General features: G+C 47.5%; 13 protein-coding genes across 13 annotated transcripts; 8 read left to right on the top strand and 5 right to left on the bottom strand.

The window, feature by feature from the left end:
* Positions 1 to 242: 242 nt before the first annotated feature.
* DFJ58DRAFT_135796 (kinase-like domain-containing protein) lies at positions 243 to 1,499 on the top strand. The gene is made up of 8 exons (XM_041378824.1): positions 243 to 402; positions 452 to 566; positions 620 to 676; positions 739 to 924; positions 978 to 1,008; positions 1,057 to 1,133; positions 1,188 to 1,360; positions 1,414 to 1,499. The coding sequence occupies exons 1-7, from the start codon at positions 380 to 382 to the stop codon at positions 1,209 to 1,211; spliced, it is 513 nt and encodes a 170-aa protein (XP_041237871.1). The 5' UTR covers positions 243 to 379; the 3' UTR covers positions 1,212 to 1,360; positions 1,414 to 1,499.
* On the top strand, positions 1,500 to 3,572 carry DFJ58DRAFT_135797 (kinase-like domain-containing protein). The gene is made up of 10 exons (XM_041378825.1): positions 1,500 to 1,980; positions 2,037 to 2,062; positions 2,119 to 2,251; positions 2,314 to 2,370; positions 2,423 to 2,608; positions 2,666 to 2,696; positions 2,750 to 2,787; positions 2,836 to 3,069; positions 3,127 to 3,470; positions 3,527 to 3,572. The coding sequence occupies exons 1-9, from the start codon at positions 1,735 to 1,737 to the stop codon at positions 3,367 to 3,369; spliced, it is 1,194 nt and encodes a 397-aa protein (XP_041237870.1). The 5' UTR covers positions 1,500 to 1,734; the 3' UTR covers positions 3,370 to 3,470; positions 3,527 to 3,572.
* Positions 3,047 to 4,575, top strand: DFJ58DRAFT_814996 (uncharacterized protein). Its single transcript, XM_041391680.1, has 4 exons — positions 3,047 to 3,357; positions 3,411 to 3,643; positions 3,700 to 3,986; positions 4,016 to 4,575. The coding sequence occupies exons 2-4, from the start codon at positions 3,512 to 3,514 to the stop codon at positions 4,350 to 4,352; spliced, it is 756 nt and encodes a 251-aa protein (XP_041237869.1). The 5' UTR covers positions 3,047 to 3,357; positions 3,411 to 3,511; the 3' UTR covers positions 4,353 to 4,575.
* A 328-nt stretch (positions 4,576 to 4,903) lies between these two features.
* On the bottom strand, positions 4,904 to 5,452 carry DFJ58DRAFT_135776 (uncharacterized protein). The gene has a single exon (XM_041378823.1). It carries the CDS (start codon positions 5,415 to 5,417, stop codon positions 5,019 to 5,021), a length of 399 nt encoding a protein of 132 aa, XP_041237868.1. The 5' UTR covers positions 5,418 to 5,452; the 3' UTR covers positions 4,904 to 5,018.
* Positions 5,453 to 5,666: 214 nt separating this feature from the next.
* Positions 5,667 to 6,402, bottom strand: DFJ58DRAFT_734120 (uncharacterized protein; the record flags this gene model as incomplete). Its single annotated transcript, XM_041386422.1, has 2 exons — positions 5,667 to 5,771; positions 6,076 to 6,402. 2 exons carry the CDS (start codon positions 6,400 to 6,402, stop codon positions 5,667 to 5,669), a joined length of 432 nt encoding a protein of 143 aa, XP_041237867.1.
* A 601-nt stretch (positions 6,403 to 7,003) lies between these two features.
* On the bottom strand, positions 7,004 to 7,568 carry DFJ58DRAFT_814989 (uncharacterized protein; the record flags this gene model as incomplete). The annotated part of the gene is made up of 3 exons (XM_041391679.1): positions 7,179 to 7,568; positions 7,070 to 7,113; positions 7,004 to 7,049 (listed from the first exon to the last, which is right to left on the bottom strand). Coding segments are annotated over exons 1-3 (175 nt in total), but the record flags the coding sequence as incomplete, so codon positions are not given.
* Positions 7,569 to 8,699: 1,131 nt separating this feature from the next.
* DFJ58DRAFT_917276 (uncharacterized protein) lies at positions 8,700 to 9,937 on the bottom strand (the record flags this gene model as incomplete). The annotated part of the gene is made up of 2 exons (XM_041395522.1): positions 9,097 to 9,937; positions 8,700 to 9,065 (listed from the first exon to the last, which is right to left on the bottom strand). Exons 1-2 carry the CDS (start codon positions 9,508 to 9,510, stop codon positions 8,700 to 8,702), a joined length of 780 nt encoding a protein of 259 aa, XP_041237865.1. The 5' UTR covers positions 9,511 to 9,937.
* DFJ58DRAFT_135717 (P-loop containing nucleoside triphosphate hydrolase protein) lies at positions 9,763 to 11,002 on the bottom strand. Its single transcript, XM_041378822.1, has 2 exons — positions 10,836 to 11,002; positions 9,763 to 10,776 (listed from the first exon to the last, which is right to left on the bottom strand). The coding sequence occupies exon 2, from the start codon at positions 10,763 to 10,765 to the stop codon at positions 10,016 to 10,018; it is 750 nt and encodes a 249-aa protein (XP_041237864.1). The 5' UTR covers positions 10,766 to 10,776; positions 10,836 to 11,002; the 3' UTR covers positions 9,763 to 10,015.
* A 1,729-nt stretch (positions 11,003 to 12,731) lies between these two features.
* DFJ58DRAFT_734117 (uncharacterized protein) lies at positions 12,732 to 14,481 on the top strand (the record flags this gene model as incomplete). The annotated part of the gene is made up of 4 exons (XM_041386421.1): positions 12,732 to 13,477; positions 13,538 to 13,573; positions 13,632 to 13,667; positions 13,848 to 14,481. 4 exons carry the CDS (start codon positions 12,732 to 12,734, stop codon positions 14,479 to 14,481), a joined length of 1,452 nt encoding a protein of 483 aa, XP_041237863.1.
* A 1,469-nt stretch (positions 14,482 to 15,950) lies between these two features.
* Positions 15,951 to 16,251, top strand: DFJ58DRAFT_734116 (uncharacterized protein; the record flags this gene model as incomplete). Its single annotated transcript, XM_041386420.1, has 3 exons — positions 15,951 to 15,979; positions 16,032 to 16,155; positions 16,216 to 16,251. The coding sequence occupies 3 exons, from the start codon at positions 15,951 to 15,953 to the stop codon at positions 16,249 to 16,251; spliced, it is 189 nt and encodes a 62-aa protein (XP_041237862.1).
* Positions 16,252 to 16,412: 161 nt separating this feature from the next.
* Positions 16,413 to 19,377, top strand: DFJ58DRAFT_862067 (kinase-like domain-containing protein; the record flags this gene model as incomplete). The annotated part of the gene is made up of 16 exons (XM_041394059.1): positions 16,413 to 16,520; positions 16,577 to 16,607; positions 16,658 to 16,695; positions 16,747 to 16,962; positions 17,015 to 17,198; positions 17,255 to 17,285; positions 17,335 to 17,458; positions 17,513 to 17,569; positions 17,632 to 17,814; positions 17,873 to 17,903; positions 17,954 to 17,991; positions 18,042 to 18,257; positions 18,309 to 18,515; positions 18,571 to 18,679; positions 18,729 to 18,773; positions 18,836 to 19,377. The coding sequence occupies 16 exons, from the start codon at positions 16,413 to 16,415 to the stop codon at positions 19,375 to 19,377; spliced, it is 2,160 nt and encodes a 719-aa protein (XP_041237861.1).
* A 2,159-nt stretch (positions 19,378 to 21,536) lies between these two features.
* DFJ58DRAFT_814963 (kinase-like domain-containing protein) lies at positions 21,537 to 24,257 on the top strand. The gene is made up of 5 exons (XM_041391678.1): positions 21,537 to 21,868; positions 22,398 to 22,564; positions 22,720 to 22,755; positions 22,797 to 23,025; positions 23,063 to 24,257. The coding sequence occupies exons 1-5, from the start codon at positions 21,859 to 21,861 to the stop codon at positions 24,007 to 24,009; spliced, it is 1,389 nt and encodes a 462-aa protein (XP_041237860.1). The 5' UTR covers positions 21,537 to 21,858; the 3' UTR covers positions 24,010 to 24,257.
* A 1,823-nt stretch (positions 24,258 to 26,080) lies between these two features.
* DFJ58DRAFT_814934 (uncharacterized protein) lies at positions 26,081 to 26,788 on the top strand. The gene is made up of 3 exons (XM_041391677.1): positions 26,081 to 26,120; positions 26,145 to 26,553; positions 26,602 to 26,788. Exons 1-3 carry the CDS (start codon positions 26,096 to 26,098, stop codon positions 26,732 to 26,734), a joined length of 567 nt encoding a protein of 188 aa, XP_041237859.1. The 5' UTR covers positions 26,081 to 26,095; the 3' UTR covers positions 26,735 to 26,788.
* The last annotated feature ends 745 nt before the right edge of the window (positions 26,789 to 27,533 follow it).

The following is a 27,533-nucleotide window of genomic DNA, read 5'->3' as shown; positions in this document are numbered from 1 at the left end:
CACGGTATTTCTATGATACACCGTCCACAGCGCTCTGCGAGGGTTCATTTTGATGAAGAGATTCTACCAACATTCTACTAGTAGAGTAATTTAGGCATAATTTAGACATGTAAGTAGACGAAGCATGGTCAAGTAGTATGTAAATAATGTAATCATAACTATTTCGTGGTTTTTAAAGCTCCGCTCAACTCCGCTAAGCGGCCCCGATGACCGACTGTCGGGGTTGTGGAAATGTCAGAGAAGTTAGTTGTATGACTTTGGTGTTAGGTCGTTCACTACCTTTCACCTGAAAGAAGGCCGTACGGGCAACCATTTGGAGTGAAACCTGCATACCGTACTCCTTGTTTGCACCTCTGCATACTCGTATATACATATATTCATGAGGGGATTTGCGCTTGAAGAGTGAGTGTACACCTGTAATGTGTATCGTCCTCCCTCATCATATTTACAGTGATATCGTTGGCGACCTCACGCCTCTAATTACCAAGCTTGGATCTCCAATTACATGCAGTCCCTTTAGCCAGGTCTATCGGAGCACCATCGAGGCCAGCAGAGGCACGACGGAGGTTTGTCCGAGTGACCTAAGCTCATCAAATAACCACCTGATGTTCAATATCAGGTCGCAGTGAAGGTAATTATTATTGACCATAAGAGAACCATGGCCAAAATCGAGAAAGTCAGTCTTCTAACTGAACTGCGCCGACTGAAATCACATTTCGTTTACTGGGGACCTTGTAGGCAATGCGTCGGGAACTCCGGGTGTGGTTTAGGTTGAGACACTCGACTATCGTGCCGCTACTTGGTATTGCGTATCTCGAATCTCCATTACCAGCTTTTATCTCACAGTGGATGCCCTTCGGGACGTTAAATATTTACCTGGAGAAGCAAGCAACAGCCCTCACTGCTTCTATGAAAGTTGCATTGGTAAGTTCCTTATTCACACCAATCACATCCAACTAACATTCTCATGTTAACAGGCCAAGGGTATCGCTGATGGCCTCAATTATCGTCTGTCAATTTCTGTTAAGTCGTTACTTGTTATTGATGCACATCCAGTTCACTCAGAGAATGTCGTTCACGGAGACCTTCAGCCCGTATGTACGGTCGTCTCTTCGCCGATATTGCACTCATTCGTAAGCCCTCAGGTAAACGTGCTCATAGATGATCAAGGAATCCACGCCTTACAGGTTTTGGTATTGCAACAGTCGTAGGAGACCCAGAGCTACAGCTCACCACCACGACGGCGGACCGCAGTTTTGATTCTCGATGGCGTGCGCCTGAGCTTATTGGAGTCGACTGTGACCCTGAGATACCGACTTTCGAGAGTGATATCTATTCTTTTGGTAGTGTCATGTTCTTTGTGCGATCTCTCTCATATTTCCGTTGGTGCCACCCTAAAAAATTTCCACCCAGATCATCTCGGGGGATATCCCATGGAAAGAGAAGAAACGTTCACATCAAATTTCCATTGAGCTGTCGAGAAGAGCTACTCCTGCGCGTCCTGGGAATATCCATGATGATCTCTGGAACTTGATTCAACGATGCTGGTCTTGGAATCCCGGGCACCGGCCTGAGGCTGCACGCATCATTGAATACATTGATCAGTCTAGGAATGACGACACGCAGGTTTGACAGCAGTATTCAAATCAGGAGCAGGTCCTGATGCACATCACTTAGAAAAGTCATTCAAATGCAATATTTGATGCAGAGAAAAGAACTGCATCCATTAATACCATGCACTCCAAAACCAAGGTCGTGCAGAGTGGAAGGGGTCAACGCACTTTGACAGCCATTGCCAATACTTTCACACTCTCAGGTTCCCGAAGAGGATCCTCTTTGGGGAGGACAGTGACGACGGCAGCGCGTACCGACACTGGCTATGACGACCACTGCACCTCAAGTCAACAGGATGCAGGGCAGCTCACGGGGAACACAAAAGTCTATGAGTGCATCACCCATTCTTGGGATGAAGACTCACAGGTTCGACAGTCTACTGGTATCCTAATCAGTGGCAGATCCTAATGTATCTTACTTAGTCATCCACCTCGGGACTTCCACCTCCGTAGGGTGCTCATACTGAAACAAGCCTTCATTGATTTAGTTCCCTCATTTTTTTAGTCCCGAAATACATCTGGCATTGGCAGAAGATCTGACAGGTCAGATCTTCGGTACGATAAACGACTACGTCGCCAGTGGTGCATTTGGAAACGTTTACAGATGTGAATGGAGACGGCCGTCGGGCTCTATCAAGGTCTGGCTAGTCGTCAGTGCCAGCGTAACTTGCTGATCAGCTTGTTCATTGTCGCACTACAGGTCGCAGTAAAAACATTCAGGCATCACATGAATCACACCTCGGAGCAGGAATTAAGAGTAAGGGTTTATGTTTTTCTGTTCCGGACACTATTTTATGTGGACTTGCTAGAGGTTTCGACAAGAAACTGCAATATGGGCACACCTCGTCCACGACAACATCGTCACACTTTATGGAACGACAGAGGGGTTCGGGCCAACTACGGCCCTTGTCTCCCAGTGGTTTCCAGACGGCACGCTGTTCCGTCTGATCACAGAACAGGGTGCTACATTAACAATTAAGTCCAAATTGGAGCTGGTGACTCAAACCTGTTTAGCTGCAATGGACCTAGACTGAATCATCCTTATTCACTAGCTTCACGGCATAGCATCTGGGCTCTACTATTGTCTGTCTTCCTTTCATCGTTTGTCTTACTTCGACTAAAAAAATTGCCGTTAGTACACTCTTTTCCCGTCGTTCACGGCGACATTAATAGCGTGAGTTCATGTTCTTCACATTCAAACTGCGCTCATTAAATAATCCAGTCCAACGTTATGGTGGACATCAAGGACGGTGAATACAAGGCTTGCCTGACGGACTTCGGTTTGTCAAATGTCCTCTGCGGACGTTTAAGGAAGCGTCAGATTGAAGGATCAACTGTTCGGGCTGGTGCAATTAGGTGGACTGCGCCCGAGTTGCTCAGGTCACGTGATAACCCTTCCGATATCAAACCGACCACGCAGAACGATATGTATTCCTTCGGTCGCGTCATGTTCCATGTAAGTGTAAGTGTTTCAAGTCCACGAAATCTATATTTGATGTATCATTCATCCCAGTTGTTGACTTTGACTGTTCCTTGGCATAACATTGACGAATACAAAGTCATGCAAAAAATCCAAAAAGGAGAGGATATCCCGCGTCCTGAGATATCTGAGGTGACGTCTGACGTCACAGACGCTCACTGGAATCATATCGAGCAGTGTTGGTCAATTGACCCATCTGCTCGTCCATGTGCCTTCACGGCTATGAACTTCATAAAGGGGGAACTAGAGGCTTTGAAACAAGATGTAAGCTCGTGACTTGTCTCGTCACGTAGGAGTAATGTTTCTGACTCTGACAGGATGTCCTTGTCGGTGAAGTACAGGAAAGCGATCAAAGTGCATACTTGCTCGCGGAGCAGGTATGAACTCGCCAGCTTGTGGTTGAAGTAATTCGGCTTAAATGTTTATTAACCAGGCTGGGATTTCGACCGCACCGTCATTTCAGTCTCCCTCGCGAACACTTGTTCTGTCACCCAAAACCGTTCCCTCTAGTCCTCTGGTACACCATCTCTTTTCTACGGTCTCGTCGCTGGTGAGAGTCTAGTGGTTCATTGTTTTTATGCGTACTGATCCTTCCACGCGGTCAAGTCACATGCCGGTCCTTTGAATGTGTTGCTTTTCGGGGAGACTGGAGTTGGGAAAAGCGCCATCATCAACTTGATCATGGGACGAGAGGTTGCACAGACGTCGCCAGACGCAGAAACCTGCACACTGCAGCATACCTCCCACGAAGTCAGTCTTGGAGATCGCCGCTTCAAACTTTGGGAAGTTTCCTCACTTGGATCAATGGGTTTTTTTCGGACCCTTTTTGCAAAATGGCGCTTGAAAAGGTCGTACAAGAAGCTGTACAGAGATGACGGAGTCTACCTTCTTTTGTATTGTATGAGGGGTCGAAGGCTCAGAGGGCACTGATCAGGGATTATAATTTTTTCACCGACATAGTCTGCTCCACCACCACTGTGGCAGGCAGCGTACCAGTCGCCGCTGTGGTCACCTCCTTGGAAGATTATCCTACGGGCATGGATAAGTGGTGGACGAGGAACAAGGACAACCTAGAAAGCCTCGGGATGCGGTTTTCCGCACACGTTTGTATCACTTCGCTCCCCGACGACCCACATGCATCATCCGCTATGCGTGCACGCCGACAGCGATCAGAACAAGCCATCCGCAGTCTCATTTATAACTCCTATCAAGCAGGTACCGAAATACCTCGGAATTCCAACCTAGCTTCGACTGTATGAAAAGTTGTCCAGTTTACCTATGCAACATGGTTCTCGAATGTTGGTCTGTAGGGCCGGGCTACTACGCGTGCTACTTTATAATACTCCTGGCTCATAAACCGCTGTTTGTACAATACAGTTACTTCAGTCTCCCCTTGTTTGTCATTACACATTATAATTTACAAGGACTCCCCTTCGGTCGGCTCCATGACAATACATTATGTTTACAGTAGCAAGACTCTCCTTCGGTCGGTTGTATACAACAATACTTCACAGTAGCAACGCAGGAGATACAATATTAGCACAATCTTGTCCTTCATTCGCCTCTGCGAATAGACACATCGTGTCTCTTCGCGTTCTTACCCTAGATAGTGCCGTGTACAACTGACCGTGAGCAAAGGGATCCGTTCGAAGGTCGAGCACGGTTCATGCCAGCGTCAAGCCTTGACAACCATTAAATGTAGTTGCATACGCGAGTCGCAAAGGAAACTGTCTTCGATTTACCGTCCACGACGAACGGTTTGGATGAAACGCAAAGTTAATGCGGGGAATGCAGTGGCTTTCGAAAGTATTGATAAGTTGGACTTCAGTAAATCGACGATGCAGAGCAACTATCCGCACGCACGCGTTTCTGACCAAGCCTTTTCCCACCGAGTGGTTTCATTGAATAGCGCAAATGCAGTTCTGTTAGAGATCCAGGCGATCATGAGCAGATACTCCGGGATGGGTCAACATTGCAAGGTAGTCAGGTATGTGTTCTGGTGCACTCAATGATGCGTGATCGGCCTCTATGATGGGATCGATAGTTATCCGCGCATCCAATAGATAGATTCCGTCCTCCGCAGAAGCAGTGTTAGCGCCAGATGTGAATACATTTACACGAATATCTCCGATTTCTGGAGTGGCGATGAATCCGTCATAGCGCAAGAAATTCTTTTTATCGATCTGATATCCGCTTCCGTTTTGAAGACAAACAACGCCGTGAAATGAAGCAGAGGTCGCTATAGTACTGAGCAAAGAGGAGACGGAGCATGAACGCGCAACAACAGACGGAAAGAGCCGAGACAGAAGGCAACAACACAGCATGACGTGGTGGACGCCATCGCCGGCGGGATCTCGTGCTTAGATGTGTTGGACTACATACCATACACATAACAAATACAAAGTGTATAAAACGCACGCCTACAACCGCGTCGGACGTGGATGTTGTCGTCAGGAATCGTCGGTTACGCGGAACGATATAGGTGCGTCTTGTTTGGCTTGTAGGGATGCTGGGACGACTTGAGGAGAATCAACGACTATGCGCTCTTCGACCACTGTGCTGCGCGTTTCAGATTAGGGAATGTCGAGGACGTATCTAGCTGGGGTTTTGGGATCTTTGGACGCGCTGATCTGGTCTGCCCACATGGATGCGAAGAGGCCATTGAGTTCAAGGAAATCCTATGTGAGCGCTATTCAACGATCCGTCCGTCCTTGAGAACCATGACCTTTCACAAGAAAATGAATCAGCGCCGCATCACCAAGAAAACACGTCCAAAAACCACTCACAGATCAGTCCCCTTAATTTTACTCAACCGATGCGCAATACTTAAGCAACCTCCAATTCACAAGTCTCCGAAGCGCACACTCCAACGCACTAGTAGATCATCCAAAAGCAACACCCTCAGATTCTTCACCATAGTCCTAGCAATCGTCACCCGTTGCTTCTCGCCCCCACTCAGCCTCTCGCCCCTCTCTCCCCCACCTTCGTCTCGTACCCCTCTGGGAAATTCATGATACGGTCATGCATCTGAGCAGCTTGGGCGCTCGAGACGATAGTGTTTTCATCAGCGGGTCTAGTCGAAGGTTGGCCATAAGCAATCTTATACCCAATGCTGGCGTTGAAGAGCACGGGGTCTTGGCCTATTGCGCGACGCAGGCTTGAGAGCGTTACTGTGCAGATGTCTTGACCGTCGATTAGAATACGCCCTGAGTCGGGTTGGAGGTCGTAGAAGAGATATAGGAGGCGCAGGATGGTGCATTTGCCTGCTCGAACGGCGAAATTGAATTTGGTATGTAGTCCTCGCTCCATTCCCATACACATCCATCTTAACCCACCACAAACAACCTACCCTTCTCCTACGATCACCAAACTTCCACGGTGCACAATATTTCCTTCAAAGTCCCCAGCAGTGGACGCGTTAGTTGGCGAAAGCGGAGACTACCGATTCCTTGGCATCAGGTTCGTTCATCAACAACTTCAGTGAGCTCATTGAGAATTTCTTGGTGTCGACCAGGCTTTGGTCGACTGCACGGTATATGCCGCCAAGGTTCGACAAGAGGGAAGTAGAGCTGGTGTGGATGACATCAGCATGGTTGTGATTAGAAGACGTCAGCTCTGCACCACACGAAAGAGATAAGGTACCCACTTGCGCATAATAGGTGATGAACACCACAAAATCACTAGCATTACTCTGTCCCCTCGTGATGCGCGACGCGACAATTGAAGAACCGACCAGAAGACCTGAGTGTTTGTATGAGGTTTCAGGAGGTTGAGTGATACGATAGGTGTGATCAGCACTTGCGTTCGCGATTGAAATGAAACACAGAATTGGTTTGAACATTTGAAACAAGACGTGGTTTTTGAAATGAGATGAGACGGAAACACTCACAAATGACCCTCTTCTCTAAACTCTGATACTCCCCAATGGCCTCCGTATACCTCTGCGCCTCATACTCCTCCCACCGAAATACTTGACAATCTTGTAGTGAAGGAGACAATCCGTATGGATCCCGCGAGTGACTTGAGCATGCGTGCAATTAAGATCCACTTCATAGTCATAGACAAAACGAAGCAGTACCAAGCACTCACCAAATCCCGTTCATTCATCCGCCTCTGAATCCTAGTCCTATAGCTCGTAAGCGTGATACTCGCCCAGATATAACTCCCCATCACGACTCCAACCACAACGTCCAATGCAGGTTCGAATTTCACAACAAACACGACGTGCGCAACACATATATCCACGAGTCCATGAACCAAATAAGCTCACCAACGCAGTTTATTACGCTTCCTCTATCGAGAAAACGGAGCAGCTAGCCAGGTCTCGCGTTTCGTATGCTAGCTGAAAGAAAGAGTAAGGACACGGTTGAATGAAAGTATTAATATACTGCGATCGCTGTATTGCATGAGTGGAATCTAGAATGCGTCGCGGATGGCTGCGAGACCGCCCGAAGATGCGAGGAACCGGAACCGGACGTAGGTGATTAGGTACGACCATGGGTTGGCGCCATATGCAGGGAATGTAGTTATGCTTGGTATGTCGAAAGTAGCGATGAGTGCACCGAGTTTGAGAGGAAGCAATACGTTGACTATGCGTCCGAGAACAAGGACGAGGAAACAGATTAACTAAGAAATGATTAGGTTAGTGATAAAATGCAAGGGATGTACGCACTGCGATGAATTGCAGCTTCGAATAATGGGAGGGCCAGAGATGGAGTCATGCGGGTCATGAAGGGTGAAGGGTGAAGGGTTCCCGTCGATGAGGGATCGACAGTTACTTGGACACGGGGTTATCTGCGGAAGTGTTAGATTAGCTGCCCTATATACTGACCTTTTCTGGCTCTCGCACACCTGAATTGATTATTGAGGACACACAACGGATGGTAGGACTGCTTCTGGAGATAGAAGTGCCGTATGTAGTGATACGCAGAGCTAGGACCGTCAGCATCTGCATCTCTCTAGTTGCAACACCGTGAAACAAGTCATGAGGACATGCTGAGATACGAGAGGAGCGGCCACATTAGCTTCCTCTGTGTAACCATGGGATTGCACAGAAAGGTAAAGTGGTCGACGGGGGAAAAGCGCCACAAGGAGAGGAAGGAGTGCAAGAACGTCAGCAGGCAGATCAAGGAGTCGTCGAATGCTCGACTAAGATGTTACGGCGTGTCGAACTTGAAGGGTCGCAGATATGTCCATTGCGCCGTTGAACATTGGCGCGGTGGGTATTGAAGAGGGATTAATTGTTTGATGTGCGGTTTAACGACATATACAGAACAACGTATCCGACGGCACTTCTCATGGGAGAGCGGGCTGCGATGATCATTAATCATTGCTGAAGCTTCAGCTTAAACGTTAAGGGACGACAGTCTTGACTACTTACAAACATTTCTGTGATACAATGAGCGCCTGGCCCGGCGCCAAGAGGTTCAAGTTGGCGCCAACTGAGGGTTGTGTGCTTACATAAGCGTTGTACAAACAGTTTTCCTTGAACGACAAACAACTAACTCTACCCCGGCGATACCATGCATACTTATCTACAGACTACAGCTTGAAAGCCAGCCCGGTACGCACTGAAGCCACTGCATAGTACATGATATATATAGCGATCAATCGCTGCCACAGCAGCGAGTCTGTTGGTCTACTACGTGTACACGAATGCTTTTGCGACCTTCGAAGCCAACTCCTTTCTCCATGCCACATTGACCCTCGAGGTCCTCCTGTAGTTTATCCTCCTTCTCCTTGTCCTCCGGATCAGGTTGCTTGAACCGTCGCATGAACGCCTTGATTCTCCCCTCCTGCTTCCATCCCCCAGGCACTGGCATAACGGCTGCATACTGCCGGATCAGCTCACGCACGGCTTCCCTCGATGCCTTGTACTTCACATCTTCTTCCTTCAGGGTTGTTACGCATGCATGTCCCTCCACGATGATGTGAGATTTCTCTAACAATGCATGGTTATTCGTCCACCATTCCTCCATGACTGTCCTCGAGGCGCGTTACTACCATGACTATGGGGACTCGCCGCTGATATAACACTTCGTGGAATAACTGGTAGTTGCTCCGCCATGCGCTATTGTTACGGCCTTTTTGAATGCAATATATCAACAAACTGGTGCCGCCGCATGCATCAAGCTTGCGGAGAAGGTGGCTGGCATTCTTGATAGATCGGTGGTATTCTTTTGATTCGATTTCTGGGTTCTCGATACCCATCGTGTCGAAGATATTGCATTGCATCCCATCATCAAAGAGGTCGGGTAACTCATATTTGGTCCATGTGAGGGTGCAGCGCTTCTGGTCGGGGCCAGTTTTAGCGATATTTTTATCTGCAATGAGGTTTATGAGGGAACTCTTTCCGGCGCCCATTGCGCCGAATATGACGATGTTCTTAGCGTGAACGGCGCTTTTCTTCTTCGCCATCGTGATGTGTATAATGGGTAGCTGGCGAGTGTTGGGAAGTAGTCGAGGTGAAGCGAATTGTTCCTTTGGACGGTCAGAATTGACGTAACTTTTCCTAGGATCTACTGATATATTGCATCTTTATATGATGCAGAAGCTTTCTGCCACGACTTTCCCTTGCCTGACTTGATCTTTGGCACGCGACAGTCGTGCTACTACGGGCGGAGGCGTAACTGAGATACGTATTGAGTATATCTAGGGTATACATTAAGCATGCCGCCTTGAAAAACCGCATGCAGAGCCGCAAGCACGAGGTAGTCAGTACGGGGATTTTGAGTTGCAGCTGGGCAACACGCACATGAATTGCTGTAGGTGGGCGTGCTCCACGTTGAATCTCCAAGTATCTCACATCGTAGGAAGAATAGCAGAACTGAATATTCTAGTCCCGCCTACAGTCGTATTACATGGTGATAACCAATTATAATGAAACAGCCTCTGTCCAGCTATCGTAACGAGTAAACTTGCGTCATCTATTAAGTTTTTGGATCACGTCTTTTGCTAGGCTATCCTCCATCCCGCAGCGCTTCGTGAGGACCCCAAGAATGTCTGACTTGCTTGGACGTCCCGTTAAGAGGTCTTTCAACTTTCCAATGAACCGGCCAAGCCACCCATCTCCTCCATTCCAGTCCACTACCGTATCTTCATTTCGTGTGATCAAGTCACTCACTTCCTTTTTGGATGCGTCGTACTTCTTCTTGTATTTTGGGTCCAGGTTGGCCGCCGCAGTGATGCAAGCGTGATCAACACACTTGACTGCATGGCGGTCGAACGATCCCTTGTTTCGCGTGTACCAATGATCCATGGGCTCCTCCCTCTCCAGGTGAGTAACGATGAGCGCAACCGGTATCTTCTCCTCGAAGAAAAATTCATAGAATAGCCTGTAATTGGTGACAAACGTCGGTGGTATCCTGCCTGCTTTGATGCAGTACAGCAGCAGATGGACTCCTCCATTATCCTTCAGCTCCTTCATCAACCTGTCAGCGTTGATGATGGCGTTGAGAAATCCGCTAGGGTCCATGCGATTGCCGTCGACCCCGGCAGTATCATAGATGCGGTACGGCACGTCCCTGATGGTGACATTGTACGCTTCATAGCGCAATGTACAATGTTTGGTGTCCGGAGAGGTCCTAGCAACCTGGTGCCCTGCGAGGAGATTGATAATGGAGCTTTTCCCGACGCCACTCTCTCCAAAAATGACAATGTTTTTGGGAGGCATCGGCAATGGACCTAGTGCGCTTCTTCAGTACTGGGTTTCAAGCAAAAAGGGGGCACGAAGGTGAGCTCACGATTATAGCAAAGTTGTTTCTTCTGGCTGGGTGGACGATCTTCGATGAGAGCGATAATTCAACGGCTTCTGATACTTATGCCACTGCAGGCAGGGCACGGTGCACAACGAAGGTTACGACCTGCAAAGCTAACATGAGGCTGGGTATCGGCTACCCTTTTTCGTTGACACTAGAACGAAACTTTGGCATTTGAAACGTGTAAACAACGTTGTGCAGGCGCTCGTTCTGAAATGGAATCGATCTTGTTTCTTCTTCCCAGAACTGGTAAGTCAGAATTCAAAATCGTACACCCTCCAATGATCCGTAGTTGGCCGGGATATATCTACTCGAGAATCATAGCCCCGCACCACCATGTATGTAACACGCCAAGATTGTGCTGCTTGTTGTCAGTAGGTAGACCGCGATAGCGTTTTCGACATCGTCAAGACTCAGACGACCGTCAAGTAGGTCGTTAATTTAAACAGTGCGTGCTAACCTTGCATCCGCCTCCTGCTTCGGAAGTTATCTGGAAGGCTGGCTGGATCATCGATCTGGCAGCACTCAGTTGCGTTACTTCATGCCAATCACCTTCACAGGTGACTTGTAATGACTTTCACTCCAATCGGCGAGCAGTAATATAATATTCAATCGGAGCTCAAGTTTTGCACTCGTACATAGATAAACCTCGAACACGCACCACTTTAAAGCCTAACGGCAGTGATGGGCCTCGAGGTCCAGATAAGAGATCGAGTGAAGAGAGGAATATTGGATGGTCCAGGCAGGGATTGGTCAGGTTGCCTGTTAGAAAGTTATAAACACATAAAGCATATCAGTGTGAACATGACCCCACATACGAGTGTGCAAGCATTACATAGTGTGTTGCGGGATTCATTCGATTTCATTGTGAAAGAAAACGTCAAGAGTTAATCGAACAAATATGGATCGAGACTTGCGAGAGACACGTCATAATTCAAGAGTTAAAAGTCCGCTAGTCCCGGAACGACCGGACCTGCAGGCCTGCAAATATCAACACCCTGGCCGGACTCGGCTGAGATTGGTTCTCTTCATTTTCAACCCACAGCACTGCGATACTATGGCATAGTTGCGGTCGAATCTCGCTTCCAATCCACTCTGAGTGTTCCTGAACTTCGACCTCGAGTGCTTATCTTCTTGTACCCACCCAGTGACAGACTATAAGTCTATAAGTGCAACCTGTAGTCGAGTCGCTCGATCACAGTGGCATATCTGATACATTGCAAGTCATCGATATCTGTGGACATTACTGATATATTTCTCCAGACATATCACCAGGTAGCAACTGGTTCGAATTTGCCTATGCTTCTAGATCAAGGGTCTTCCACTAGTACTTAAGTAGGAGGTGAATGCAAGGTTAGCGCGTGCCGTCAGGAAGTTATCGAGATTTGACAGCATTCAAGATGAAAACGCTGCTATATCGTCACTCGTGTCTGTGGCTACCTGCTAATAGCGAGCAGCACGAGCGCTGGCAGGTTGTACAGTGGTGCAGGGAATATTACTCTCAGGGAGTCATAATTGTAGTGGACCGCTGGTGGACACCAACCAGACATGTCAAGATGATCGGTCATAATTCATACTTCACGGCTGCAACACAACGTTGCTCGCATGCCGCACCTGCGAAAGCTGGTTTCTGGACTCAGCAAAAAGGGAAACTGGCAAATGTCCAGCCTCGTAATTGGTTCTCAGGTCGTAACCTTTATTGCACCACTATTTTGTATCTGCAAGTGGCATACTAAGTATCAGAAGTCGTTGACTCCTTGCTTTCATCCAAGATCATCAACTCGGCCAGAAGTAATAACTTGTTGTAACCGTGAGCTCACTATTGTGTCCTTACAAGCTAAAACCTAGTACTGAGGAACCGCCGTGCTAGGTCCATTGTCGATGGATACTAAAAATGTTGTCCTTTTTGGAGAGCGTGGCGTAGGGAAAAGCTCCATCATCAACCTCCTCGCAGGGCGCCGGGTCGCTAAGATCTCCTCAGACACTGAGGTTTGTACATTGCATTATGAAGCATACGATGTTACCATCGAGAACGTACCGTATCGCATCTATGACACTGCTGCGGCCGACAACAGCCGCGTGGACCCTATCGGATTTCTTAACGCCATCTCTAATGCTGACAAGCTGATGAAGGAGCTGAGAAAGAAAGGAGGAGTCGCTCTGCTCCTGTACTGCATCAAGGCGGGCATGATGCCAACAATGTTTGTCACCAACTACAGACTATTCTATGAATTTCTCTTCGAGAAGAAGATCCCAGTCGCGGTCGTCGTCACTAACCTGGAGAGAGAGGATTGCATGGATGATTGGTACACGCGGAACAAGGGGTGGTTCTCGAGCCATGCGGTCAAGTGTATTGGTCATGCTTGTATCACTGCGGCAGACGATCTGGACCCAACATACAGGAAAAAGTACGACATGTCCAGAGCAGAAGTGGGCTGCTTAATCAGACGCCATGCACACGGGGTTGAGAACGGCGGGGATGCGTGGCTTGCGAGGTTCACTGGAGGGTTGAAAGACCTCTTGACCGGACGTCCGTACAAGTCAGATGCGCTCGGGGTCCTTACGAAGCGCTGCGGGATAGAGGAGAGCCTAGCGAAAGACGTGATTCGAATTCTCGCTCCTGAAAGGTATTTAGTTTTCATATAGGCCGTTTGTGCTGTATGTTTCTAATCCTGTACACTATATAGCACTACCCAGACAATCCATCCTGAAACAGCTGAAGGGTGTGTAGTCTTCAGGTGCCGTTCGCGCCGTATTTTTCTAACTTGAGACGTTACATAGCACTACCCAGGTCATCCCCCCTACAATGGCTGCAAGGTACGTAGCCTTTAGATGCTCTTGCCGTATTTGTTCAAATATTAATAAGTAGAACCGAGCGTAACACGACTCCTAGTATGTCTGGGCCGCAGCTGCAACTGGTTGAGGATCATAACCCTCCTAAAAGGCATGTAGTCTCCAGATGCTCTGTATTTCCATAATGTTAACAACCGAGAACAGGCATAAAACTATCGTACTATTTGGGGAGGCGGGGTCAGGCAAAAGCTCACTCATCAACCTTATGGCGGGAGAGGAGCTAGCGCCCACATCTCCTGACATGAAGCGCTGTACAATGCGGTGGAAAGAGTACACCATCGGTTTCGGCGGTGACTCATATCAGGTTTTCGATACCGTCGGGCTCGAGGAACCACAGCTAGGAATCAAAGATTACCTCGAGTCTGTCGAAAACACCTATCGACTCATCAAGGAATTGGACAGACAAGGCGGCGTTGATCTACTTCTATTCTGCATTCGCCCTGGAAACATCATTACCACGATTCAGAGAAACTACCGACTCTTTCATGAATTCCTTTGCGAGAAGAAGGCCCCCGTTGTTCTTGCGATCACGAGCCTCGAAAGAGAGCGGAGGATGGAGGACTGGTGGGAGAAAAACAAGAGGACCTTTGACGAATATCAGATCCAGGTCGCTGGTCATGCGTGCATCACTACCACAAACAGATTGGACAGCAGATACAGAGACCTTTATGAAGAATCGCGCATCACGATCCGCAATCTTGCTACAAAGTTTACTGCTGGACGAGCAGAAGCAAGCATGGATGGGAGGGGACAACTTGTTCGTGTCGTTGATGCGTAAGCCGAAGGAGTTACTTGCAGGCAGTTCGCATGTGAAAAAGAAGGATCTTGTCCCTCATCTCATGGAGCGTTGCGGTATGTCTCGAGATGTCGCAAGACAGTTGGCTAATGTGATCAAGCAAGACGAGTAGATCTATGGAAGAGGATACTTAGTCACACCCTTTCTATGCTTATACTCACCCCATTGCAATGGTAGACTTGGTCCTTATCGATGATACATTGCAACAACGTACTCGTTGTACTATATAGTTATGATATCATCACATCACATGCGTGTTCAGTACTCAGTCTCCCTTCGTTTCATGGGCTAGGATTCTGTCTGTGGGTTATATAAATTGCTACCACACACATAGCAAGTTCAAAGTAGATAAAAGCACGCCCAAAAATCGAATCAAAACATCAACATAGAAAGCATTGGCAGAGTGTCTGCGACACCGGTCGCTGGAGGATGCGAGAAAGCGCAGGACATAGCTTGATGAGATGAAGTAGAGCGATGGACTTGAATCGAATGCGGGAAAGGGAACCTCATCCCGGGTATCAAAGGTGCTGATCTGAGTGCTTGAGTGTGAAAGGAAGCAAGGCATTAACGCTGGTCCGAGAACAAGAACGAGGAAACAGATCAACTAGGAAGGGATCAATGACTGAGGACTTATGGGTTGGTGGAATGTACGTACTGTGATGAATTGAATAACAGGATGGCCACAGATGGGGCGTGAGGCGAGATATACAGGGTGAAGAGTTCCTGCTACGAGGAATTGACGAGACCGCTCATGTCACAGCATGTCCCTCACGCGCCTGAGTGATTTCTCTTACAACCAGAGGAGGCAGACACTGACGGCCCTAGCAGAACCTGCTACGCGCATGTGCGTCCACAATCCCAGGCGTGCGAGAGTCAAATGGTAAGGTCTGTGTAGCAGTGGCAGATTCAACCTGACTCCGAATCTTCCTTATACAACCCTGCGCAAAGTCGCTATCATGTCACGACGCGGGGGAAGAAGAGCGCGATGAGGAGAGGGAGGAGGCGAGGATGGATGCGCTCGAGAGGTAGGACAGGATGCAAAAGATTTGGAATGCAATGCGGGTCTGACTCAAAGATGGATTGGATCGAAAAGGTAGGATGGATTTATAGGTCAATCGTAAATTGTGAACGTTTATGATTCCTGGTTGCAAGAGCAAAAAGTTAGGTAATTTATGTAGAGACATACCGCTGGCATGCATATATATGAGAGGAGTAGTCTTGGGGAGGGACTTATAATAGATTGATATGCAGTAAATAATTAGTGGGTCAACCGTTGAACGTGACTTGATGGAACCGAGTAAGGACTCACCAGCACCACCGGCCAGGCGATGCCGTAATTAAAGTGGCTATTGAATGACTCGGAGCGCCTTGCATTTGAACTTGAAAACTGGTCTGCTTCACTTCCTATAGCTAGTAGGGCTTGAGCTTGCCTCCTGAAATAAGCCCTACCCATGACGGGACCTGCACCCGAACTTGAAGAGTGAGCCTTCTCCCATAATTATCATTGCCTTGATCTTTCATCATTTTTGCAGCGATATCCCTAGCGATTTCACACCCCAAATTTCTGAGAAGTTGAAGCTCGCACGTCCATGTGCATCTGGATCCTTTGGTGACGTGTATCGGTTCACCATCGAGATCAGCAAAGGGACAACAGAGGTTTGTCACTGTCTTACCAACTTGTCTGAGCTCATCAACCATCCAACTAACATCCATCAGGTCGCTGTGAAGGTGGTCAAGATCCATGATCCCTAAGAGATCTATAGAGAAAATTGAGAAGGTAAGTCATCTAACTGGAGTGTGCCGACTCAAATCACACTTTGCTTAATGGTCCATGTAGGCGATGCGTCGGGAACTCAAGGTGTGGCTTAGACTGTCAAAATACCCAACTATTGTGCCGCTACTTGGCATCGCACATGTCGGGTCTCATTTACCGGGTCTCATTTCGCAATGGATGTCCTCTGGCACATTGTACATGTACCTCGAGCAAGGTGCAATTACCTGCTTCCGCTAAAGCTCAATTGGTGAGTCTCGTTCACTAACCACATTCGTCAAGCATTGATCGACTTTATGCTACAAGGTGACGGGCATTGCCGAGGGCCTCAGGCATCGTTCGTATTCCCTATCCTATTGTTGTTTTTTGTCCTTGATGTCTATCCAGTTCACTCAGAGAATGTTATTCACGGAGACCTCCATCCCGTATGTGCGGTCGTCTCTTTGTGGATATTGACACTTATTCATAAACCTCAGGCAAATGTACTCATAGATGGTGCGGGTAATCCACTTCTCACCGATTTCGGTCTCGCAACAGTCGTAGGAGACCCAGAGTTGCAGTGGGGTAGCACGACCGCAGGCAGCGACTTCAATCCTCGATGGCGGGCGCCTGAGGTCATTGGAATCAAGGGTGACCCTGAACTACCGACTTTCGAGAGTGATATATATTCTTTCGGTGGTGTCATGATTTTTGTGCGATCTTGTTGTGCTTCTTTTACCTTCAACCTGAGCCTTTTCCTTTTAGGTGGTCTCGGGGGATGTGCCATGGAAAAATAAGGGGGCATTTCAAATTGTCGCTGGGCTGGCGGAACGAGCCAACCCTGTCAGTGCGCGTCCTCACAACATTCTAGACAATCATTGGGTCTTGATTCAGAAATGCTGGTCTTGGGACCCATTGGATCGCCCGAGGGCTGTGGAAGTGCTTGGATGTATTCATCAGTTTTCATTCATCCATTAGTCCGCCTCACTCACTGAAACCCACTAGCTATACGTGTGACGGGACTTGCAATCGAAGAGTGAGTTTTCCTCCATCATGTGCCCTTCACCTTTTGTCATACTTTGCAGTAATACCCTTGGCGACTTCACATCTCAAATTTTTGACGCCTTAAAGCTCGGACGCCCATATGCGTCTGTATCCTTCGGCGCGGTTTATCGGTGCAGCATCAAGACCAACGAAGGTACAATGGAGGTTTGTTTGTTCAATTTGTCCGAGACCATCAATCAATCAACTAAAATCCATCAGGTCGCAGTGAAGGTACTCAAGATCGATCCTGGGAGAGCTATGAAGAAAATTGAGAAGGTCAATTACATCTTACTAGAGTGTGCCGACTCAAAACCACACTTGCTCAATAGTATATATAGGCAATGCGTCGGGAACTCGAACTATGGCTTAGACTGTCAAAAAATTCAACCATAGTTCCGCTACTTGGCATCGCATACGTCGATTCTTCATTGCCAGCTCTAGTTTCTCAATGGATGTCCCCTGGTACATTGTATATGTACCTCGAGCAAAGTACAATTACTGCTTCCGCTAAAGTTGAATTGGTGAGTCTCTTGTTCACCAACCACATTCGCCAAGCATTGATTGATTTTACGCTACAAGGGCATGGGCGTCGCACATGGCCTCAAGTATCGTTCGTAGATCCTTGCCCTGTTATTAATTTTGTTCTTGATACCCGTTTAGTTCACTCCGAGGGTGTCGTTCACGGAGACCTTCATCCTGTATGTGCAGTCGTCTCTCTGTGGATGTTGCACTCATTCATAGGCCTCAGGCAAATGTGCTCATAGACGATTTAGGCAATCCACGTCTCACAGATTTTGGTCTCGCAACAGTCGTAGGAGACCCAGAGTTGCAGTGGGGTGCGACAACTGCGGCACGTGAACTCAATGTTCGATGGCGTGCTCCTGAAGTCATTGGACTCGAGTATGATCCTGCAAAACCGACATTTATGAGTGATATCTATTCTTTTGGTGGTGTTATGTTCCTTGTGCGATCTCCGTTTTTTTTTGCGGCTCTATTCTAAGCTTTTCCTTCTCAGATCCTCTCGGGGGTTACACCATGGAAAGAGAAGAAAAATTCAACTCATATCATCATTGAGCTATCGAAGGGAGCTACTCCTGCACGTCCCGACAACATTCCTGACTATTACTGGAGATTGATTCAACAATGCTGGTCTTGGGACCCCGTGGGTCGTCCAGAGGCAACAGAAGTTCTTCGATACATCGATCAGTTTACCCAACATCAGGTGATTAACTCTAGTTTGTGGTTGGCACGATTTGGCTTCAATGCTTATTAACTAGGCTGAAATTGTGGCAATAAGTGCAAGCCAGTCTTCGCGAAATTCACCAAGCCAAGCCGTTTCCCTCCACTTCTCTAACACGCCATATCTTCTCTTCGGTCTCAACGCTAGTGAGTGCCCAATGGTGCATCGTTTCATGCTTGCTTATCATGCGAGAAGTCACTTTCGGAACCTTTCAATGTTTTGATTTTTGGGGAGACTGGAGTAGGCAAAAGCTTCCGTTATCAATCTGATCATGGGGCGAGATGCTGCACAGACCTCGCCAGATCAAGAACCTCCCACGCTCACACATACCCCCTACGAAGTCAGCATTGGAACCCGCCATTTCAAACTTTGGGAAGTTTCGTCCATCGAACCAATGGGTTTTTTCCGGACCTTACTTTTGAAATGGCGCCTGAAAAAGTCATATAAGAGACTGTGTAGAGACGATGGAGTATATCTTCTCTTGTATTGTATGAGGGGATCGAGAGCCCAGAGGGCACGGGTCAAGGATTATAAATCCTTTACCGACATCGTCGGCTCGACCGCCGGTCCAGGCCGTGTACCAGTCGCTGCTGTGGTCACCTCCTTGGAAGACTATCCTACGAACATGGATCAATGGTGGATGCGTAACAAGGACAATGTGGAACGCCTTGGGATGCGGTTCTCTGCACACGCTTGTATCACTTCCCTCCCTGACGATCCACATGCATCACCCGCCATGCGCGGACGTCGACGGCGATCAGAAGAGGTTATCCGCACCCTCCTCTACCAGGCCTATCAAACGGGGAGCACCCCCGTTAGCTCCAATATAGTGTCCGCTTCTTGAAACAATTGTGGTTCTTGGATTTATGTTAGCATCTGTAGGGTTGGGTTGCCACATGTGCTACTTTATGATACTTCGAAGATACTCCAGCTTGTATACTTACTGCTCCAGCATAGATATCACGAAGATTTGTTTGTACTACCTAATTACCAACCCTACATCCTGATACCATCGCAGCGTGTGCATCTGTTCCTTTTGTTTGCACTACATGTAAATTACATAAATTACTACACCACGCATAGCAAATGCAAAGTTTATACAGAACTCAGTACAAATAGCAGGGCGGTAACCGCAGCCATTGGACGGTTGGCGTCCTGCATGCAAACCACGCTGGTACAATGACCAGATTGTATCTGGAAGTATGAGGACTACATAAAAAGCCTGAAAAATGCTAGCTTGGTGAGTGTGAAACAGGCACACTCGTTGCAACACTCGCATACATATAAAATGCTTTCAAATCCAGAACTGTTGACATGATAGCAGCGGTATTCAGCGAGATCTATGCTCATCAGCCATCTACATGTTATACTACGAAATGGCTCAGCTTGAAATAAAACTAACATCAGCATCAGGAATCGGCGAATCGCATTGGTGTACCCTACAGGCTGCAGCAATTTCAGCCAAACTCGGAGTTCTGGCATTTACAGGACCTGGCGTAAAACTTGTTTGCCTGATCGTGAATGCCTATACAAACAGAGACGTACCTTAATACTCGGATGCATATCTTGAACCAATTGAGTAGTGATTTAGGACGGCATAAAGACATCTGAAAAGTATGGGGCGATAGTTGCCGCCCCGGACACTGCTTTCAGTTACAGCTATTGTCACATCGATAGATCAGGGTTTGGAAAAGCCGTCTAAGCACCTCGCAGCATTGTGTCCCGCACTTACGAGTAGGGGTGGGCTGGCGAGCTTGTCGTGCCAACGTAGGACATGCCACCAAGAGCGAGAGTGACAGGAAAGAGATTTGGCTTCGCGTGACCATTTGTATTTGATTGCACATTGTCATGAGCTCTTAATAATGGCATCATCCATACTGCAAAATCATCAACTATCTCAAAATGGAGCGCGTTCACACATATACAAGTTGAAGTGTGGGGTTCCGTTGCCGTGGAGGAGTCCTGGTAAACGGTGTCGAACGTGCAAATGGGGAGTTCTGGAAGAGGGCTATAACAGCAAGGGCAGTTGGGATAGAGCTACGACATGAAATCAGATATGGGGCATTGACGCAAAATCATGTAAATACGTGTTTCTTGAACTGGCATACCATTTCAGAAGTAATGAAAGATGACGCGGTGATCAGCACAGGACTACTTCAATGTCATCACAGGAGCTCTGAGTCGTTGATTGGACTCAACACGGACCAGTAGGTATCCAGTGAAAGGTGTCGTGTCATACATAATCCACCCGGAGTCCTGTTCACGGTCGTGTGTTTTTGCTGCAGAATAATCTTGAAAGAATCAGCGTCAATCACAAGCTAAATCGATTTGCTTACAGAAAAAGCTTCAGAGTGTTGGAACATGATATCTCAGAGGCTATTGCTCAAGTAGATTAATGATGAACAAACACGACTTGGTACGACGGACTGACACATTAACCATACTTGCATCTGGTACGCTCGTTTCTCATGATGCAGTCGTGCACCTGCCAAGGAGTTTGTGCTCTCAGGGGGATGAGTAGTTGATAGTTGGCCGCGAGCGATGTCATACCTCATGCTACTGTTGAGAAGCACGGGGTTTTGTGAGACTGTGCCAATCGCGCGAGGTCAGATATCCTGTCCGTCGATCATTTGGAGGTTGTAGAATCGTTAGAGGAGGCGGAGGATGGTTATTTTGCCTGCTCCGGACTCGCAGACAAGAGCTACGCGCCTCAGGGAAGGGCTTGAAGTATTTGAAGGGGATGTTGTGTAGAGTGGGGATTGGCTGTCGCAGAACATTCCCTTTTTCCGAGTCTATTAGGTAGATTGTGGGGATTAGGATGGGTTGAACTTCCCATTTTCAATCACCAATTCAATTGGTTCCTCAGCCCATCAGGCGCTCAGAATCACCTGGATGACGTCAGGCAATACCCGTCTCTCGAAGGCAGACAACCAAGACCAACGTCACCGTGACGTAAGTAAAAAAAAGGCACAAAAAGCAAAAAGCATGTTATAATACTTACCATATCTCGTTCACCTGCTTCCATATACTGTTCTGATACCTCATCAGCGCCACGCTCGCCATCCACAACGCCAGGACGTTGTGCGCAGGAGGACATATAAGATGAAACTCGGAGTAAGTAGGGCCATGGACGGGAAAGGGTACAACGTCGAGGGTGTCAAAGGTGCGGATGCTCATCGATCATGCCATGTCCGATAACCAGGAAGCCATCAATGAGGCGATGGGCTGCATGGAATGTCACATTATACGTATTGTGATGAAATGACATTGCACGACTCCGCGTCAATTCCCGAATTGTTGATTCAATATTATTACGGGTCCATCCATGCCTCGAGGCGATATGATCAGTAATACGGTCTGGACTCTGCAGCACGCATGCTGCCAGGCTTTCTTACAAATCTCGGTGAATGCCTTGCAAAGATCGGATCGCAAGAATAGTTCAAGTTCACTCCTTGAAACCATCCTCCTGCAAAGGTAGCCCTACCCATGACAGAACCCGCACCTGAAGAGTGAGCCTTCTTGGAGTCCAATAAGCATTGCCTTGACACTTCACATGTTGCAGCGATACTAGTAATACTCCTAGTGACTTCACATCTCAAATTTCTGAGACGTTGAAGCTCGGATCTCCATGTAATTCGGGTTCCTTCGGTGTGGTTTATCGGCGTACCATCAAGTCGAGAAAAGACTCAATGGAGGTCTGTCTGACTAACCAACCCTCGTGAATCGACCATCGAATATCCATCAGGTAGCAGTGAAGGTGTTCAAGATTGATCCTGGGAGAACCATGGAGAAAATTGAAAAAGTGGGTCAGCTAACCGGATTGTGATCACTTCGCTCCATGATCTATGTAGACAATGCGTCGAGAACTCCTGGTTTGGCTAAGATTGAAGCACTCGACTATCGTACCGCTACTTGGCACCGCGAAGGTCGAGTCTCCATTTCCGGCTCTCATTTCCCAATGGATGTCTTCTGGGACATTATATATGTACCTCGAGCAAGTTAACGCGACCGATTCAACTAGAATTAAATTGGTGAGCCCCTCGTTCACAACAATCACATTCGCCAAGCATTCATCGATTTTATGCTACAAGGCCATGGGCGTCGCTGATGGCCTGAATTACCGTCAGTCGGCTTCTGTCACTATCTCGTTATTGTTGTTTTTGATACCTACCCAGTTCAATCGGAGAATATCATTCACGGAGACCTTCATCCTGCATGTACAGTTGTCTCTTTGTGGATGTTGCACTCATTCATAAGCTTCAGGCAAATGTGCTCATAGATGACTCGGGGAATCCACGTCTCACGGATTTTGGTCTCGCGACAGTCGCAGGGGACGCAGAGCTGCAGTTGTCCATGACGACCGCGACCCGCACCTTAGATTCTCGATGGCGTGCGCCTGAAATCGTTGGAATCGAGCGTGACCCTGAAAAACCGTCTTTCAAGAGTGATATCTATGCTTTGGGTGGTGTCATGTTTTTTGTGCGATCTTGGTGTTTTCCGCAGCTCTATCCTAATTTGTTTCCTCTCAGATCATCTCGGGGATGTACCGTGGAAGGAGAAGAGCTCGGTTCAAATCTGCATCGCGCTGTCGCAAAAAGTCGAACATCTGCGTCCCGACAACATCCTTGATTATCACTGGACATCGATTCAAAAATGCTGGTCTTGGGATCCGGGGAATCGCCCAGATGCCGCGGAAGTCATTGAATACATTACACCGAAAAACATCATCATTTTTGGAGAACGTGGCGCTGGGAAAAGCTCTGTGATCAACCTTCTAGCAGGTAGACAGGTCGCTGAGACCTCGTCAGACCAGAATAGTCTTACATTGCATTACGACGCATATGGTATCACCATCGATGACGTACCGTATCGCGTCTATGATACTACTGGGTTCGACGACTACCGCACGAACCCTAGCGGATTCCTTTACGCCATCACCAATGCTCACAAGTTGGCCAAGGAGCTTCGTGAGAAAGGAGGAGTCTATCTGCTGTTGTACTGCATCAAGGGGGACGAAATACCATCAACATTCATCACTAACTACAGGCTACTCTATGAGTTTCTCTTTGAGGAGAAGGTGCCAGTCGCGCTCATCGCCACTCACCTGGAGGGAGAGGATAACATGGACGATTGGCACGCGCACAACAAGGAATGGTTCGATCGTCAGGCGGTCAAGTATGTCGATCATGCTTGTATCACTGCAGCAGACAATCCAGACCCGAAATGCAGGGAGAAGTATGAAATGTCCAGAACAGAAGTGGGCAAATTGATCAGCCGACAAGCACAGCACTGGAACAGAGGAGATTGGTCGTATGCAAGGATCGTTGGGGCAGATGACCCCTCAACCTGGCAAGCAAGCAAAGCCGACGTTCTTGGAGTCCTCACGATGCGCTGCGGGTTGGGGGAGAGCTTAGCAAAAGTCGTGATTCGAAATCTTTATACTAACATGACTCAAAGGTACATATTCTCTAGATGACGTTTTTTCCTCTCTTTCCTAAACACAGACGTTACATAGCACTATCCGGACCATCCCTCCTGAAATGGCTGAAAGGTCTATAGTCTTCAGATGCCGTTTGCGTTGTAGTTTTCTAACCTCGAACTCTACCTAGCACTATTCGGACCATCCGTTCTGAAATGACTGAAAGGTACGTATTGTTCTGATCCCGTTTGCGCCGCACTTTTCCAACCTCAAATGCTACATAGTACTATCTGGACCACCAGTCCTGAAATTATTGACAGGTATGTGGTCTTCAGATGACGTTTGCGCCTTTCTTTCCTGACCACAGACGTTACATAGCACTATCCAGGCCATCTCTCCTGAAATGGCTGAAAGGTCTGTAGTCTTCATATGCCGTTTGTGTTGTAGTTTTCTAACCTCAAACTCTACCTAGCACTAATCAGACCATCCGTCCCGAAATGACTGAAAGGCATGGATTGTTCTGATGCCGTTTGCGCCGCACTGTTCTAACCTCAAACACCATATAGCACTATCCGGACCACCTCTCCTGAAATGGTTGAGAGGTATGTAGCCTTCAGATGATGTTTGCGCAGTATTTTTCCAACCTTAAACCCCTACATAGCACTGTTCAGGCTACCCCTCCTGAAATGGCCGAAAGGTCTGTAGTCTTCAGATGTCATTTGCGTTGTAGTTTTCTGATCTCAAACGTTACCTAGCACTATCCTGACCATCCGTCCTAAAATGTCCGAAAGGTACGTATTCTTTCCGATGTCATTTGCACTATATTTATCAAATGCGATGTAGTATTATCCGGACCACTCCTGATATGGCTGACAGGTAAATAATCTTCGAGTACCATTTACATCACATTTTTCTAACCTCAAACGCTGTATAGCATTACACGGACCATCCCTCCTGTAGTGGCCACAAGGTATCAGTCTCCAGATGAAGTTCCGTATTTTTTCAACATTAACAAGTGAGGACAGGCATAAAACTATTGTACTACAAGTGCTTGCCGCTGCGCGGCTCGTTGGATGGATCTAGTTCAAATCTAATAACAATTCTTTATACACGACGTTGGACGTATTGAAATCGTCATTTGGTTTGTCTTCTGAAAATAGGATGCGTGAATCGTCTCGTTGACGGATCCGTGAAAGGGCTGTGTACAGTTGACCGTGTGCGAAGACTTCGCAGCGAAGGTTGAGAACGGTCTTGTCAAGGGTTAGACCTTGGCAACCATTGAAAGTTGTTGCATATGCAAGACGGAGGGGAAATTGTAGACGATGAACAGTCTAACTTACGCGTGGGGGTGTGAATTCGAAGTGGATGCGGGGGATGTATTGAGTATCTCCAAGTTGACCTGTCCTGTTGTTGATGACTCGAACCTTGACATAACGGCGGTGCAATTGTTGTATGATGAGGCGTGCATTCTTCACCAGTTCCTTCTGAACAGACATATTGCGCCTAAGTGAGCAAATACAGCCCTGCTTGAGATAAAGTTCGTGCTTTGGAATTCCATTTTGTGAGAGAATTGCGAGAAAATCAGGTGTCGCTTCAGGGTGATCTGCTATGAGCTGATCATCTTCTTTTACAGTGTCAGCACTGTAGTATACGACTGTGTGAAATATCATCAAGACGGATTCATGGATGAACCGGGCATAATAGATCAAGTCGTAAAACACAAATGATGCGTGGGCAAACTGATGAAGAACGACTCAGAATTTATATTTTTCGTTGTGCGTAAATGACGTCGACATGTTTTGGAGCTGCGGTGTTCAAACAGCAAGATGACGCAGATGAAAGGGTCAGCTTATAAGGAATTGATGATGTGCTCGCAACCAAATGAAGTAAATTTCGTGAGCACGAGGACTCGGCAATGTTGTAAGTGATGGAGCGAAGCTAATGATGGTAACGTTAGTAGGTTTCTGAATGGTAGTGGTAGTAGAAATTGGTCAAGTAAGCGCACGTGAGACGCACGCGGGTGGACGCCGCGCTCCAAGTCATCATAAGATTATATATTGTGGATTTGGGGAGAGGGGAGCAGGCAAAAAAGTCACTCGTCAACCTCATGGCGGACGAAGAGATAGCGCGGAAACCCTATGACATGCAATGGCAAGAGTACACCATCGGTTTTCGGTGGAGACTCATATAAGGTTTTCAATACTGTCGGACTCGAGGAACCGCAGCTGGGAATCAAGAGTACCTCGAGTCTGTCGAAAACTCCCATCGGCTCATCAAGGAATTGGATAGACAAGGCGGCATCGATCTTCTTCTATTCTGCGTACGCGCCGGCAGAGTCACTGCTACGCTTCAGAGCAGTTACCGGCTCTTTTACGAATTCCTTTGCGAGAAGAAGGTCCCAATCGTTCTTGCAGTAACGAACCTTGGAAGAGAGCACAGGTTGGAGGACTGGTGGGTGAGAAACTGCAGCACCTTCGAAAAATACCAGATCCAGCTCGCCGGTCATGCGTGCATCACCGTTAACAGATTGGACGGAGGATACAAAGAATCACGTATCACGATCTGGAATCTTGTTCAGCGATTTACCGCCGATGGGCAGAAGTAAGCATGGATAGGAGGGGATAACTTGTTTGCGTTGTTGATGCGTAGGCCAAAGGAGTTACTTGCCGGGGGCCCGTTTGTGAAAAGGAAGGATCTTGTCTCTCTTCTCACCAAGCGTTGTGGTGTATCTCCAGACGTTGCAAAACAGTTGGCTGATATGATCAGGCAAGACGTAGGTTGATGACTTTAACTATGCCTTATGCTCACCCAATTGCAATTGTAGACTTCGTCTATCGAGGATACGCTGCACATCTGAGTTGATACTACATACTCTACTATATAATTCATATCATTAATCACATCTCATGTATCGTCATTCTCCTGTCTATACTAGCGCCGAAATCCATCTCTGCGGGTTATATAGATTACTACACCACGCATAGCAAATACAAAGTATATAGAACGCACGCCCACAACAGACCAAGATCCCGGACTAACGTCAGAGCAACAATGCAAGAACCATGTTTGACTACCGCATTTAAAGCATACATTCGACCGAAGGATATCAATATAGCACCATAACACGTGTATCTATCGAATAAATCAAAAATCAAAGTCACATGTGATTGAAAAATGCATGATAATGATGATGGAAAGATAAGATGATGTGTCATAGCAGGGGTCGTTATGATTCCTTAGGATCGAGTTCTTCGACCACTTCAGTTGGCTCATTGAGGGAGTGTAGCGGTTTCTCAGTGTCGACAAGGCTTTGGTTGATTGCGCGATATACGCCACATAGGTTCGACAGAGGAAAGTAGAGCTGGCGTGGTCAAAGGACGTCAGCTCTGCACCATCGTCGCACAAAACAGAATACCCACTTGCGCATAATAAGTGATGAACACCACAATCGCTAGTATTACTCTGTCCTCCCGTGATACGCGACACGACGATCAAAGAACTGATCAGAAGACCGGAAATGATGATGAGCATTTGTACGAGCTTCAAGAGAGATACTATAGGTGTGATCAGCACATTCGCGA

Source organism: Suillus subalutaceus, assembly GCF_016647625.1.
Source record: "Suillus subalutaceus strain FC151 chromosome Unknown DFJ58scaffold_166, whole genome shotgun sequence".
NCBI classification, from domain to species: domain Eukaryota; kingdom Fungi; phylum Basidiomycota; class Agaricomycetes; order Boletales; family Suillaceae; genus Suillus; species Suillus subalutaceus.
This window is presented reverse-complemented; position numbering and strand designations above follow the sequence as displayed.